Source organism: Passer domesticus, chromosome 16 (genome assembly GCF_036417665.1).
Source record: "Passer domesticus isolate bPasDom1 chromosome 16, bPasDom1.hap1, whole genome shotgun sequence".
NCBI lineage: Eukaryota > Metazoa > Chordata > Aves > Passeriformes > Passeridae > Passer > Passer domesticus.
Window position 1 is genome coordinate 14,147,161 of NC_087489.1, and position 16,084 is coordinate 14,163,244.

General features: G+C 46.6%; 1 protein-coding gene across 2 annotated transcripts in view; it reads left to right on the top strand.

The window, feature by feature from the left end:
• The window catches only part of ATP9A (ATPase phospholipid transporting 9A (putative)), a 49,688-nt gene that overhangs the window by 13,518 nt on the left and 20,086 nt on the right, over window positions 1–16,084 (top strand). Inside the window, exons 5-15 of one of the 2 annotated variants that reach the window (XM_064391994.1) lie at window positions 982–1,040; window positions 1,901–1,952; window positions 2,506–2,600; window positions 2,947–3,027; window positions 3,210–3,285; window positions 5,315–5,391; window positions 5,983–6,143; window positions 6,816–6,958; window positions 7,677–7,789; window positions 9,508–9,720; window positions 15,535–15,696. In XM_064391994.1, coding sequence (XP_064248064.1) covers window positions 982–1,040; window positions 1,901–1,952; window positions 2,506–2,600; window positions 2,947–3,027; window positions 3,210–3,285; window positions 5,315–5,391; window positions 5,983–6,143; window positions 6,816–6,958; window positions 7,677–7,789; window positions 9,508–9,720; window positions 15,535–15,696 — 1,232 coding nt within the window. The remainder of the gene's footprint in view (window positions 1–981; window positions 1,041–1,900; window positions 1,953–2,505; window positions 2,601–2,946; window positions 3,028–3,209; window positions 3,286–5,314; window positions 5,392–5,982; window positions 6,144–6,815; window positions 6,959–7,676; window positions 7,790–9,507; window positions 9,721–15,534; window positions 15,697–16,084) is intronic. The other variant, XM_064391995.1, reaches the window with a different exon arrangement.

The following is a 16,084-nucleotide window of genomic DNA, read 5'->3' on the forward strand; positions in this document are numbered from 1 at the left end:
TCCTGAGAAGGATGCTAATGAAGGGACTGCCAGTAGTAAAATCCCAGTGACCTTTGTGCTTTGTGCTAATTTCTATTCCCCCTCCCTTCCCCCTCCTGCTTTCCCCTGAGCTGCTATCTGGCCAGTTAGCCCGTGAATTTTGAGGTACAGTAGGAGTGTTGTCCGTGCCAGGGTGAGCTCCACGTGCCTCCCCCACTTCCACTCAAATCACAGCAGATTAAAGAGGCTTTTGTTGAAATATAACAGACACGTGGAGGCAGGGTTCAAATTAACTGATTATAAATCACTAGTTAGTCTGAGAAGCCAAATCTAGAGCTGGCTAATGATTTGAAATTACTAGCCAATTGTTAAATTAATCCCCTGTTTTAAAGCAACTGGGAAATGTTGACAGCTGCACAGGAATAAATATTTACATGGTTTCTGAAGGACCTGTTCTCTGCTTGTTTGGCCAGTCCTGCCAGCGGCAAAGGAGAGGTGGCAGAGCTGAGCCAGAGGCTGGAGCTGCAGCAGGGCAGGAAATGAGACTGGATTTTGGATGGACCCATTGCACTTCAGCTTCCAGCCTTGGCTTGAGAGTCCAGCTTTGCATTTTCAGGCACCTGAGAAAGAGGAGCTGGATTTGATGGTTCCCTGCTGTAACTTTCTGCTCTTGCTCTGTCACCTGCCTGAAGCTGAAAGTGTTTCACTCATTCATGAGTTAAGCAGTACAAAAAGGAGTTTAAGGAGTTGTTTCAGAGTTATGATTAGGGAGTGACTGGTGTCTGGAGCTGTTACAGGAGGGGTTTCAGCCCTTTTTGGGAGATCCACCCCTTAGTGGGGATAGTGGGCTCAGAAGTCTTTCCAGGGCAGCATTGCCCAGTTCCTGGGTGGAAACATTTCCCATTTTCACCCCCATAGTGCAGGGGAAGGAAGGGAGGGGAGGAGCAGCACACAGCACCCCTAAGCCTGCTCTGCTCTAACACCAGCACGTTTCCTTTGCAGGGACTGTCAAGGTGAAGAGCTCTAACATACAAGTGGGTGACCTCATCATTGTGGAAAAGGTTTGCCTTTATATTCTTCTTCCCTGTGTAATTTTTTTTTTTTTGCAAGACCATAGAAAACAAGATGTTTTGAATTCCTACTTACTTTACAATAGGCTTAGACTATCAGGTGTTGAACACCAGTTTAAATATTTAATCACTTTACAGTGTTCTCCCTCCTCACCAGTAATATAATTATCTTTAAAAATGAGGACAAATCTGTAGGTATGCCTATAACCTGTTGTTTTACTTGTGCTATAGCAAGATAAAGAGCTTCCCTGTCCTTTCTGTGGCTGTTGGACACAGGTTACATACCTGGAACAAATGCAGCAGCATCCAGGTGTTTCTTTGGGTATAAGCATTGCAGTTTTGGGAGACCCAGTGATCCATTTGTAGGTACTGGTATATACAGGTATATTTCCCACTTTGTACAGCTTTTAATGTGGTTTTTTTTAATCCACTGATTTTATGTTTTTCCCATCCACTCTCTGCAAGCAGCTGTGACCTCTAAAACCATTAGCATGAAAATACTCAGTACAAAATGAGAAACTTGGTGGCTGCAGATTCCAGATACAACCTTTCTGCTAACATGGGACTCCTTGAAAGGAAACCAGCACTAGTTTAAGATTTCTTCCTACTTCTAGAATTACTCTCCAGCCCTTTTGTAAACCTAACCCTTGGGTCTGGTCAGTGGGAGCTGGCACCAGTTATTATCGTGCACTTGGAATTCGGCAGGGAAGCGAGTCCAGGATTCAAAGCAAACTGAATCCCAGGCTCCAGGCTGACAAAGGAATCCTCTTTGTGCCTCTGCTGCTCTGGGGAAGGCGCTGCACACGCGTGCAGGGCTGCCTGCACAATAATGGCCTTTCTTCTCCCCCCAGAACCAGAGGGTCCCTGCTGACATGATCTTCCTGAGGACGTCGGAGAAGAATGGTAAACATCTGGAACCAATTGTCAAAATAGCCATTAACCTTTCACTGGTTGTTTGGAGAAAATTATCTTTTGGAAATGTGAAAGAAATAGATAATAGTAAAATTTTAGAGAGAGGGGGAACTCAAGTGGTTTTATGGAGCACCACTTCTCAGGATGTTATACTTTAGTTTTGTTTGTTAATCAAAGAATGTAGGGGTTGAGTCCAGGGTAAATGAATCTGGTTGCATTTTAGATACATTTACTTACTGCTCAGGCTTGCTTTGTTAAGTGTGGGATAAGGAAATGTTTGATCAGAAGGATTAGAAAACAGATTAATGGGAACATTTCAAGTGCCTTGAAAAAAGTATAGCACAGAGAATAGCACCTCTGGCCCAGTGGAGGGAAAGGAATGTGCTGCAGGAACGTCATCATTCCATTATTAACAAATGCAAATCAAACCCTGTTTCCAGAGAAAGAAGGGTGTGCATGTCCCGAGGGGAACCATCCCCTGAGTTAGCTGTAGGTGTGCCCAGCACAGGGCTGGCAGGTCCCTGACTGCTGTTCCCATCCCCAGGGTCCTGCTTCCTGCGCACGGACCAGCTGGACGGGGAGACGGACTGGAAGCTGCGGCTGCCCGTCACCTGCACCCAGCGCCTGCCCACGGCCTCTGTGAGCCCCTGCCTGGCACACCGTGCCCGGGAGCGTGGCCAGGCTTTGCCTGGAAACCTGGGGGTGCTGCACTGCTCTTTTCAGGAACCACTGAAAGGAAAGAAACCACTCCTGTGGTTGCTTTCCTGGGGCGCAGATAAGTCTCAGGTGTCACCCCGGGAAATGCCCTCGGGGCACTGCTGCCCCAGGTGTGTTTTCTGGGGGACTCCTGGGCTGCAGTAGGTATCAAGATAATTCTAAACCTTGCCAAGTAACTCTTGGTGAGGTATTCTGGTAAAAGTGCTGTACATTTAAGCTGTGGCTGGCTGATGGAGCTGGTAGGGCTGATGGGTGTTCTCTTTCACAGGACCTGCTGCAAACCCGCTCCTACGTCTACGCAGAAGAGCCCAACATTGACATACACAACTTCGTGGGGACCTTCACCAGGGTGAGTCTGCTGCCAGGGCCTGAAATCAACCTGGGAGTCACCAGGGGTTATAAAAACTCTCCATCCTATCAGAAATCCCTCTGCCAGCTCGCCCAGCATCCCTCCCCAAACACCTCTGTGGACTCTTCTCATCCTCTGCTCTTTGCCATTACAAATTTATTTTTCTCTTTTTCCCATTGTAGGAGGACAGTGACCCTCCAGTAAATGAAAGTTTAAGCATAGAAAACACCCTGTGGGCCAGCACAGTGATTGCATCAGGTAAGGTGGTGACCCATGTAAAATTGTTTTTAAGGGAATATGTTAACAATTTTTAAAGGTATTTCTGTGATGGAATAATAATTCTGTCAGTTGGAGAAATTAGCAGTTGGAATGAGGTTTCCCCCTTGTCCTAACACCTCTGGGGAGCTGAGCTGACATCTAATTGCCTCTTGGACATTCCTAGATGAGAAAGAAGTGGAGTGGCCTTTGGGGCCCTTCTTTAGCATCTAGGAGCAGAATAGCACTTAATTGCTCTGCACATTGACATCCTAATCTGTAACAGAAATGGTGTCAAATGGATTCTGGGAACAGAAGCTGAGATGAAAGATTTCCAGGTAAGTGCTTCCATTGAGTTTGTCCTATATACTCTTAAGAAAGGAAAAAAATCAAGTCTTTGACAGATTTTGACTCATATTTATGATAAACTCCCGAGGCCTGAGATTAATCAATGCCCCCCTGAAGGGGCTTGTCAAAGTAAAAGCCTTGTTCCTCCCTGCCCAGTGTGTTTGCTGGGCAGTGGCTGGAGGAGAGTGCCATTCTGGAGTCCAGCTCTGGAGTTAAACTTGTCAAATGGAGAGACTTGACAGTGCATTTGCAAATATAATTTCAAAGGGTTTATGCAATTGATTCTGTTTGAAATGGCCATAAACCGACTAGAAACACTCCTTTTTCACAGATCAATGTGTCCTCAAGCTTCTCCTAGTCCTGCCAGGTGCTTCCTTTCATTTTGACTGACTGATCAATACAATACTGGATTTTGTTTCTGCTGTGGTAGTAACAAATAGCATGTTGTAGGTTATTTCTGTTAGGAGAAAATGGGGATATTATTTCTCTTCTGCTGTGAGTGGAAGCTGTGGGGTTGTGGTGCCATCTCACTGGGGCAGCCCCTGTAAGGTGAAGCAGAGCAATGTGTCTCTCTCCATCTGCTGCAGGAGGGCTGGGTCTGACTCTGACTGTTTGCAGTGGATTTGGAGTAGCTGTGCCATCTGCTGATCTGAATTGTGATGATCTTACCACCACCTGCCATCTGGCTCCAGGGATTTGTTGTTGGTTTTGGGGTTGTTTTTTTTTTTTTTCCAATGGAATGTTTCCCAGCATATTTTTAGAAACCACCTCTCTTGAATCAGCCTTATTTAAAAATAAGTCACCTGCAGCTTGTTAAAACTGATCATAGGTGAGAGCAGGGGAACAGTAGAGCACCAAGTAGCAATGTATTGGCAGTAGTGCATTTTTAGAGTTGGTTTTCTCCATTTTTGCAGACTCCTAACACTGGCCAATAGCAGCTTTTAAGCTGCTGATGGTAGACAGCTTTTTCTTCATGGCTCTTTGCAAAGTCTTTAGGAGAAAACCCATAGAAACCCTGTAATTTATGGTGCTGAACTGAATTATGTTTCTGCAAGAAAAAAATTGAGGACTTCATTGCTCTCAGCTCTTTAGCAACTGTGGGACAGAGCATTGAAATTCACTGATGGGCTCCCAGCAGCTCCATCTGTTCCAGGAAGGTAGGAGTTGGTATGATTCACTTTGTGGTAGGAAGAGTATTTAGATAAAAACTTAAATTGTAGATTTTAAAATATGGTAATTCTGTCTTTGAGCTCTGATTGTTTCAACCTTTACCAGTAAATGACCCTGGCCCAGAGCTGGTTTAATTTGGACACACAATGAAGGTTTGGTGGAAGGCAGCACCAGAGTGGGATTCCAAGTGGTGGGAGGAAATCCAAGAAATCCTCCATCTCTACCAACTTTGTTTATAGTCTGGAGAGACAAGTGGATCAAAAGGGGGTCAGGGAAGGTAGAGCAGAGCTGGCTGCTCTTCCCATGAGCTGATGGAGTCTGTGATGCTGCACCAAGTCCAGCCCTGAGCCTGAATTATTGCCTGGGAGGATGTTTGCTGTGCCAGTCTGTGTTTTCATAGGTGTTGTGTTGCAGATACCAGCTTCTTGAATTTCTGGTTGCCTCTGAAATCAGCCTGCTGAAAATGCTCTTCACCTGAGAAGTATTTTTATGGAGCAAACCTTTGTGTGTGCAGGTACTGTGGTGGGAGTTGTCCTCTACACGGGAAGGGAGCTGCGCAGTGTCATGAACACCTCCAACCCAAGAAGTAAGGTATGGTGAAGGAACAGGTTGGTAATAAATAACAAGGGTCTGAAACAGGTCATTTTTTAAAAGAAGATCCTTCCAAATCCTTAATGTGCACACTGTAGGGACAACCTGATAGGAATAATTCATATTTTCCAGCCTGTGATTTAAGATGCCAGAACAGAACCTATTTCCCCTGGATTTCTATAGGATTTTTTCATCCTATTATACATATGTCCTGACACTTTTTTGAGGTTGTCAAACACTGTTTTATATGTTTATAATGAGACAGTCCCTGTTAGAATAGAAAAGCTTCTTTGGTTGCATTCTTCCATTGTAGAAGACAAGGTGCAGGGATTTTTACACAGCTTTTGGCAGCGTGAGCCCCTCACACCTCTGCATCCTCTGCTGGGCTTCTGAGGGATGGAAATCTCATTTAATAAGCTGGCAAGAGCATTGATTATAAATTTAAATATGTTTGTAGTGTTTTAAAAGAAGAGAAGCTGACTAGTGGGAATGGCTCTTTGGGTGGAGTGGCAGCTCCCTTCCTTTGTGACTATTGCCCTGAGCTGCCACCTTCATCTGCGCGCCTGAAATCTCTCTCTCCTGCTCTTCTAGATTGGCCTCTTTGATCTGGAGGTGAACTGCCTCACCAAGATCCTGTTTGGGGCTCTGGTGGTGGTGTCCCTGGTCATGGTGGCCCTTCAGCACTTCGCAGGCCGTTGGTACCTGCAGATCATCAGGTTCCTGCTGCTGTTCTCAAACATCATTCCCATCAGGTGGGCACAGCTGGCACTGCTCCCAGCACTGCACTGCCTGCTCGGGCACCTGAGCTCTTACCTGTTCCTCATCTCACAGCTCAGCAAGGCCACGAGTAGAAATGGAGTTAAAACATGAGAATTGCTTTGTAGTTTCTGCTGAATTTGTTCAATTTATTAACCCGTTCACTGGCTCAGGCTGTGGATTAGGCATTTAAATTCTCTTCTCAGTGTTTGGAATACCTGCTGGAACAGAGCAAAAAATGGAAAAGGAGGGTGTTTTATACAGAATGTAGGGGAATGCATTTAGAGGGCAATGAAACTTTGATATGAAGTTGTACTGTATTAATAAGTACATTAGTAACTTACTTTGGGTGCAGGATGGGATTCATTTCAGTTCCATTTTTAATCTGCTCTCTGGTATCCATCACTGTCCTTACTCTTTCCACCTTCCCCTCAAATCATATCTGCTCTTCTCACTGTAATTTTGTCATCTGTCTTTGAATGGCAGTGTAATTACATTGGCCACCAGAGCACTGACTTTGAATAAACTTCTCCTGAAACTCTCCTTTGGCACCTCAGGTTCATTGTGGAGCTTGTTGTCCTTTCATTGCACTGTGGCAGTTCACGAGGATTTTTTCTGGATTTTATCTGATACTTTTTATTTTCCTTTTTCTCCCTCCTCCTGTGCAGTTTGCGTGTGAATCTGGACATGGGGAAGATCGTGTACAGCTGGGTGATCCGCAGAGATTCCAAAATCCCTGGCACTGTGGTTCGGTCCAGCACTATCCCTGAGCAGCTGGGGAGGATTTCCTATTTGCTTACAGACAAAACAGGTACTGGTGCAGAAAATACAGCTTTGACCCATGGCATGTTGTTTGGATTTTGTTAAGTTTTTAGCCAGGAAAAGAGAATAATGCGAGATTTCTGTGGACTGGAAGAAATATACATTTCCTGTCACTTTGACAATATGATTTAATCAGTTTTTGAAAAAATCTTCTGCTTCTTTTTGTTCTGAATGTGCTATAAGGCAGGACAGGAATATTATGCTACTTGAAGGAATACTTAAAGCATGCTATTACAACAAAAGCTGAGGGTAAAAATAGTATTTAAATCAACTTTTTAGAGCTAGTTCTCAAAGCCAGGTTAGGATAACTTACATATACAGGCAGAAGCTGTCTGCTGCTGTCCTTTGAAGCTGAGCTTGAATTGGAAGCCTGAGCTGTGATGAAAAGCTTGGTCTGACATAAAATCCTGGTCCCACTGAAGTAGTTTCCAATTTTTTTTTGGTTCCGGTGGGACCAGAACTGTGCCTGCATCTCCTGCTGGCACTGCCTGTGGGGTGAATCTCACTGTTATTTACACACCCCCACCTCCCAGGAGAAGCAGCCCTCAGGTCTGTTATTTTGGGTTTTTGCCAGCCCTGTGCTGGGAGTGGCGCGGTGGCGGGTTCAGCTGCTGGCCCACGTTCAGGTTTCTGTGCTCGAGGCACAGCAGGACAGGAGCTGTGCTGGGCTGGGGGGTTGTTCCCACTCCGTGGTGCTGTTTTCCCAGGGACTCTCACCCAGAACGAGATGGTTTTCAAGAGGCTCCACCTGGGAACGGTGGCGTACGGCCTGGACTCCATGGATGAGGTGCAGAGCCACATATTCAGCATTTACACACAGGTACAGCCAGCTGCCTTCCGTGCCCAAAACTGCACAGCACTGGGGAATTCCTGTGGTGGGGATCTGCTGATGAGCTGCTTTGGGGAAAGCCTGAAGGTCACTGGATGCTTAATTAACAAATAAGGTCATGATTGTTCGTTATGTTCTGTGGGTCATTTCACATCATGTGCAAGTGTGTCCTCTTGCTGAGTCTAAAAGAACTTTTATTTATATATCCAGCTATCTCTTTTCTTTCTCCTTCCTAGCATTTAGTTCTTCTCTTGGTGTTGAGACCCGTAAATGGCAGAACTGTATTAAAAAAAAAAAACCAAACAACAACAAAAAGCCCCCAGACTTCAGCTTTATTTGCCTTCATTTTATACTGAATCTCTAGAGAAAACTTGACTACTGATTAATTTTTTTTCCAAAGTGCCCAGTATTTGTCAGGAGCATTTGGGTGACTGACTAGTCCAGTGTGTGAGCAGTGGCTGACACTTCAGTTGAGGGTTTGCTGTTGGATTTTGGCAGTGGTGCTGATGAGCAGTGATACTAAATTTGAAGATTTTATGAATCCTAATCATTAGTGTGGAAAATAACATGTGGAATTACCCTGGTAATGGATATATGTCTCATAAAACTTTCATAATTACCAGGTGAGATTCCTTATAATGAGAAGCATTTGCTGGCAATGATTCATTTTGAACTGTAGTTCTTATTCTCTGCTCTTATTTTTACCATGTTGTGGCCCTTTGACCTGGAAGTGAAACATTTGTCCTCTTGACACTAAAGGTTAACAGAGCAGGAAACTGGATCACTGTGTGTCCCTTCTTCAACTGGGATAATTTAGTAATTGTGCAATTATCTGAAGACTCCCATTCTGATACTAAAAATAGTATTAAAAATTAAATGAATGTAATTAAGATTTTCTAGCTCCTTACCAGTCATCTGTTTTGTGTTTTCACCAATTATATTCTCTTGCACATGAAACCAAGTGACTCTAAATTTCCCAAACCACTGATCTTTTGTGGAGTAAAAAAAGTGGTTTCGCTGAGTCTTTTGAGGCTGGCGTGTCCCCCTTTGGTGGATTTGCAGCAAAGGGGCTTTTTCTTGGTGTACTGTCCCAAAACTTCAGTCTTTTGTGGCCTTTCAGGAGCAATGCTCCAGGAGCTGAGCTGCACTGGGGTGTTCCTGGGGTGGCCTGAGTGAGGGAGTGGGATGTAGAAGTGTGCCCCATGTTGACAGAGTGACAAAACTATCCTTTGTCCCCCAAAAAAGGAAAGAAGCCCATAAGTCTCTCTCGTCGATTAGGTGAAAAGCCACCTCATAGGACTCAAAAGACTTCACCTCAAACTTAAGGGCAGCTAATTGGATAGAAGCCAAAAAGTCCCGCCTGACCATTTGGGTAGAAAAAGAAGAGAACAAAGGAACTGAGGGCTTTTGTGAGGTGTTCTTACCAGGAGCCGATCTCTTGTACCTGGCTGGGTTTTTTCTGTTTGTTATTTTGCCTTTTATTAAACCCTTTTGTTTGTAACACTGCTTATTTCATGCCCCCAAAAGCAGCTGAGCTATCTTGTGTGTTTATATATTCCTCCAAGAGCTTGTAAGACCTGGCTCGAGGAAGAAAATATAACAGTGGGAAGAGCGTGCCTGCTTTGTGGGGACACAGGCCTGCACGAACCGAACCAAAATGTCATATTTCCCTGCCAGTAAGAGCGTGTGGTGCTGTCCCCTGTCCCCAGCAGCCGCAGGACCCCCCGGCCGTGAAGGGGCTGTCCCTGGCCACCAAGGTGCGGCGCACCATGAGCAGCCGCGTGCACGAGGCCGTCAAGGCCATCGCGCTGTGCCACAACGTCACGCCCGTCTACGAGTCCAACGGCGTCACCGACCAGGCCGAGGCCGAGCGCCACTACGAGGACTCCTGCCGGGTGTACCAGGCCTCCAGCCCCGACGAGGTCAGTGCCGGGCCCTCAGGAGGGCCCTGCTGGCTGCAAAAAACCCGCGGTTACTTGGGGGTTAGCGAATGTCGGGGTTGGCTGTTGCTTGTCTCTGCCCCAACACGGGAAAAGGTGGTTCTGGGCAGGCCGCGCTTTGAAAAGGAGTCTGGACTCTTGCTTTTTCGGTCTTCAGTTGAGTTTATTGTTCCTTATCTACAAAGTTTTTCTGTCTGTCCAGCCGAGGTCTGATCAGCAAGACAGCCAAGGGCACTCTCTCCCACCCACAGGGCGGTTGTCTCTTTTATAGTGAAAACTACGTATTAGATTTTTACCTTCAATTTCCAATACTTTTCACCCTTGTTAGCAAGTGCACCTTCTCCACGAACCAATCCACACATGCCAACATCATCCTGAACATGGATGCCAAGGAGAGGAAAGAAGGAGGATAGGGCACGCCCAAATCCCTCCATCTTGGGACTCCTGACCCCCATGTACAGGATTCCAAAATCCCTCCATCTTGGGACTCCTGGCCCCCATGTACAGGATTCCAAAATCCCTCCATCTTGGGAATCCTGACCCCCATGTGCAGGATTCCAAAATCCCTCCATCTTGGGAATCCTGACCCCCATGTGCAGGATTCCAAACCCCGCTGTACAACATATAAAACCCTCCTGTACAGTGCATTATAATCTGTGTTTTACCCAGTGAATATCATCCCCTCGCCATTCAAACTTGAAATTCTCTCAGCTCCTCACACTCAGGTGTCATTTCTTTAGAAGGATCAAAGTCAAGCCACCAGGCATTTTTGGCAACATTCCAGGGCTTCCGAGCCCCCCAAGGGTTGTCTCGGTAGCTCTGGACATCCGGAGTGATGTACTTAGTTCCCACGAGCGAAGGGGATAATATTGTAATGGGTTTGTTGCTCTGGTGAGCTGGGAATGGACTGTAAGTGCCCTCTCAGATGTTCTGCCTCTCTGCCTGGAGCTCCAGGCTGCTATCTGGCTGTTCTGTCAGCCTCTGCATCACAGAATTTTGTGCTTGTTTCTGGACCTTTTGTTCTGGGTGTATTTTTCATTTCAGCTCTGGGAATCCCTTTGACCACGTTTGGTAAATTATGAGCACTCTTATCTTGTCTGGGGGAGGACAGCTTGTGGAAGAGGGTTGGAATGCTCCCTCAGCTCAGCTCTGCGAGGTGTGTGACCTTCTAGAGCTGGGAAAAGCTGGAAATCACTGTAAATCACCATGGCACATCCCACGGGCAGGTGGGCAGAGCCAGTGCCCAGGGTACTTCTGGGGAGGGAGTGAAGTGCACAGGTTTATTGGAGAGCAAAGCTGGGCCCTGCCATTCTCTGCCAGCATCCAGTGCAGCCAGGGCTGTGCAGGTGGCAGAGAGGGGAGAAGCTTTGGGGCTCTCCAGACACTCACTGGAGACTTTTAGGAGCATTTAGGAGATCAGGTTCAATGCAGCACTTGCAGTGTGAGTGCTGTTTGCCACCCCCTGCAAAATCTGGGAAATGCAATTCTGTGACAAAGACAGGAGGAATAAAATGTGGTTTCATATATTGGTTATGCTTCTTGGGTACACCTTTTAGTGCAACAAAAGCAGCACAATTTGTTTTCTATTAATTAGTACAATTGTGTTTGCTCTGTGCTGGAGGGACACTGAAGTTTGAGAATCCCACTGACGGTGTGAGATCAAATCACCCTTTTGACTACATTCAAAAGGTTCTTCCATGTACTGCCTCAGACAAACCAGCTTTGCCTCTGATAATAACCTTCCCACCTTTGCTATCAGAAGAAAGGCTGGCTTGCTTCATTGCTGGAGAAAAGCTTTACATAGAATTCAGTGCACTCGTTGGAAGCCCAGCTGAGTGAGGATTTTGGGGCTGTTGAAAGGCTGGCACAGAGCTGGTTTGCACATTTACATACATTCAGAATATTCCCTGTAGTGTTTTTCTCCCAAAGCAGGCAGTTCATTTGTTTCATTTGTGTTTATATATATTCATTTTCCTCTGTGCATTTTCCAAAGGCTGCGTTTCTGCCGTGCCCCCTGCACGGCTGGGCTGCAGTGAGTGCCAGCAGCAGCTCCTCCCTGGGCAGGGTGAGGGGGTCCTGGCCCACACAGGCTGGGGCAGGGCTGCTGTCCCCTGAAAGGCAGTGTACAGAAAGCAACTGCCTTTGCACTGAAACGAGTTCCGAATGATTTCCAGATGGTCATTTTTGTCATCTGCATCTAAGTTGTTTTTTTTTTTTCTCCTAAAGCATTTACAGGCAATTTTTGCACAGATTTCTGTTTATTTACATCTATACTGTGGTATATAGTGAACTCAGTGATTTTTTCTTTTATTTTTACTCTTTATACTGTTCTGTCTTTAAAATATTTACACAGCAATTTGTCTGAAATACCCAGGGGATATTGTTTATTTGTTTTACTATAGCATGATAACTAATCCTTCCAAGATTATTGTTTAAATTCTTTTTTCCTTGCTTGTGATATCTTAAGTAGAGAATTACAGCAGGTTCAGAAATCAGATATGCTTTGCTGCACTGAAGAAATCTTGTCTGTAGGTCTTGGATATACAAATATTATTTAGCCGTGCTCTGTATGTCATCCTAGATGGTACAAAATGCAGGAGCTACACAAGTGGAGCCCTTGAGAAGGGAGTAATGCTGTTAAATAACATTCCCTGTAGGGGAATGGCTTGGGACTGCTGTTAAAGCCAGCCTTTGAAATCCTATATCAATAAAATATTGCCATGGCAGGGAAGGTCAGTTTATGAAATGAGTACAAAAACTTGTATTCTCTTTACTTTAACAGCGAGGGTAATTTCTACCAGTTGGCATAGGATTCATTTCCTGTAACAGAAAGCAGGATTTCCTAAATTTGTTTCCTGTGCACGCTGCCATTTAGAAGTCTTGAAGTATCTTTATTCAGATATCAGTTACAGCCTTGGGGCTCTGCGAGCCAGTTGTCAGTTGTAGCCATACAGTAACTAACAGGGGAAATGAAATAGATATAATCTGATCAGAGATAAGAGGGCCTGGGATTCCTGGGCAAACAGTCTTTAACCCTGACAAGGGCGGCAGCTGCCAGGACATGAAAGGGTGTGGGATCAATTGGTCTCTGCCTGCTGTCTGCCTGCCTGGGCAGCCCAGAGGGGACCCTGCCGAGCAGCTCATGGCACACAAGGATCAATTTGTCTCTTTAGGATGAAATTTATTAGTCGATATTCACTTCAGTGGTGGCTTGGGTAATTTAATTGTCGGGGAGAGCAAAGTTGGAGGGTACTGTGCTGGGCTGCTGTGCTTTGAAATGTTCAAATCTGTGTCAGGCCTGGCCTGGCTGGAGCTGCGGATGTTGGCAGGGACTTCATTGGTTTCCCTCATCAGTGAGCATGGGCTCCCTTTAACGTGTTTGAGGGATTTCCAGCCTGCTTTTAATTGTTCTTCCTCTAAGCTGTAAATACACTTCTGCATCTTGAATATTTCTCATCTTCCTGCCGTGGCTGAGAGCACCTTGGGTTTTAGACGGGGGCAGAGCAAACCTGTTCTGTCTGGGAGAGAGCTGGGCTGGGCTGGGGAGCACATCCCAGTGCCCAGACACTGCCAGAAGAGCTGCCAGTGCTTCTGCTGCCAGGGGTGCTGCTGTCCCCTGGTGCCACCTCCCACGTGCTGCTCATCCATTTGTCCCTGTGCACAAGGCTGTGCTTCCAGAGCTGTATGGGATGGCAGTGGATGCTGGCAGGGAAGGAGGAAGGAGATGACTGTGCAGAGATCTTTAACACACCAGGCTGGAGCAGAGATTTGTTCCTCTGTGCTGGCAGGGAAGGAGAGAGGAGGTATCTGAGCAGAGATGTTTAACACACAAGGCTGGAGCAGAGGTTTGTTCCTCTGCTCACTAGCACAGCCAGGGCTGCACACGCTGAACATCATGCTGGGAATAATTCCCAATCATTATTTATTAACCAGAGTATTAGGAAGCCAAGCTCCATCTCTGCTCTGGGAGGCTGCTAGGAGGATTATCCAACTGCACACTTTAATGCACTGAGCATGGCTTGAAGAAACTTTGGAGAAAGATAAGCTTGAAAGAGCCTTTGATTTGTCGTAATCTTTGTGAGTAAGCCTGCACAAACTTGTTAATATTAAGCCAAATATTGATTCAAATTGACTTAAAGGTCTTTCAAGGCAAAGCCAACTCAATTACTTTTTTTTTTTTTTGTAATCTGACAATTTAAGACTACTTTATGAAAGGAAAAGTTTGGTTTAGGTTCTCTTTTAAGCTTTTGGATGAAAAGGAGCCGAGTTCACAAAAGCTTCTTCAGTTAGTCCCAATTGTATCAATTCATTAATAAAATCTCAGTGCAAGTATTTACAGGTTCTGATTTTATTTGTATCTCTTGTATGTTATTTTCCCAAAATCAATTTCATTTTTAACTGAGGTTTTTGTGGTCGCTTGAGGCAGTAGAGGCAGAACCTGAAAGGCAGAAAGGATAATTAACCTTCAAGTCGACAGCAACCATGTGCCCAGCACTCTTGTGCCTTTGAAAATGTCACTGTAAAACACTTCCAGTATTTCATGTCTGTTTAGGGAAAGTATCCCTTGATCCTTTCTGGGGGCAGTGATAGATGGGCTCGTGTCAGCTGCTGCTCCATCTGTTACTGCCCAGACAGTTCTGAGTTAAATCTCAGCAAGCTCAGGCTGAGATGGATGTGTCAGCTGAGCTGGGCACTCTGGGGCATTCTCAGGGAAGCAGAATAAAGGCTTTGGTCTTCTGAAAGCCTGCAGAGAACTCAGTTTTATAGGTCCTGAAATAGTAGAGGCTGCAATCAAAATGATGCCCATCTCAGTTCAGTTAAACCTTGAACAATCTGAGGTTTTGGGGAGTGGGGTTTTTTTAAAGTTTTTTTTAATCTTTAGGAAGAATGGTTCTCTGCTAAGAAGTGTCTGAGCCAGCCTTCAGCTGTCTTGCTGATCACTGCAGAATCGTTGAAATTTGTTGATGAGCTGTTGCTACTGAACACACAGAGAATACCACAGAGCTCGTTTTGTTTGGGTTTTTTAATATGAATTTTTAATGTGCTGCATTAGTGTCTCTGGCTTTGAAATTGTAAATGCAGGGTGAGCGTGTTGTTTTGAATTCTTAATTTCACAGACAGCAAGCTGGGAAATAGCTTTCCAAAACAAAGTGTTTGTAAAGGGGTTTCCCTGATGTGCCCACGAGGTTTGGGCTCCCTGGGGCTGGGTGGAGGATTCCAGTGCCTGCCCCTTGCTGAGGGCTGTCCTTTGGAATGAAATCATGGAATCATTTAGATTGGAAAAGCCCTCCCAGTGCATTGAGTCCCAGCTGTGCCCAGTGCCCACCTTGTCCCCAGCCCAGAGCCCTGAGTGCCACCTGCAGGGATTCCTGGGGCACCTCCAGGGATGGGCACCCCAAACCTCCCTGGGCAGTCCCTGCCAAGGCCTGAGCAGCCTTTCCATGGGGAAATTCCTGGTGTCCAGTGGAACGTGGCAGTGAAAGGCAGGGAGGTGACCACAGACACCTGGGCAGTGCCACAGCAGCATCAGACGTGGCTGGGCTGCCCAAAGCCTGCCAGGAAGGGTCTGAATCGGGCAAAAGCCACTGGGAAAGCCATGGAGGAGCACCGTGTTTGTCAGTGGAGCTGTTTGATAGCACTGCTAATTAATAATTAATTAAAAAATTGGTGAATTGATGACTGGTGAATTGATGACTGGTGAATTAAGGACCGATGAATTAATGACTGGTGAATTCTGTGCAATCCCTGCCCTCGGGAGGTGTGGCAGGAGCCCTCACCGTGCCCTTCTCCTCTCAGGTGGCCCTGGTGCAGTGGACAGAGAGCGTGGGCCTGACGCTGGTGGGCAGAGACCAGTCCTCAGTGCAGCTGAGGAGCCCAGGGGGGCACATCCTCAACTTCACCATCCTGCAGATCTTCCCCTTCACCTACGAGAGCAAGCGCATGGGCATCATCGTGCGGGTAAGGGCTGGGGGCAGCCTCACCTGGGGCACACCTGGGGCACACCTGGGGACAGCCACACCTGGGCCAGCCACACCTGGGGCTCACCTGGGGCTCACCTGGGGCTCACCTGGGGGCAGCCTCACCTGGGGCACACCTGGGCCAGCCACACCTGGGGCTCACCTGGGGGCAGCCACACCTAGGGCACCTGGAGCTCACCTGGGGCCAGGCACACCTGGGGCACACCTGGGGAAGCCTCACGTGGGGCACACCTGGGCTGGCCTCCTGCTCACAGCTGTCAGGGCACAGCAGGGCAGCCAGCGCTGGGGTATCAGCAGGGCAGTGCACTCCCTCCCTGGGCAGCACGAGGTGGAACACTTGGAAGGTTCTGGAATATGGACACGTGGCC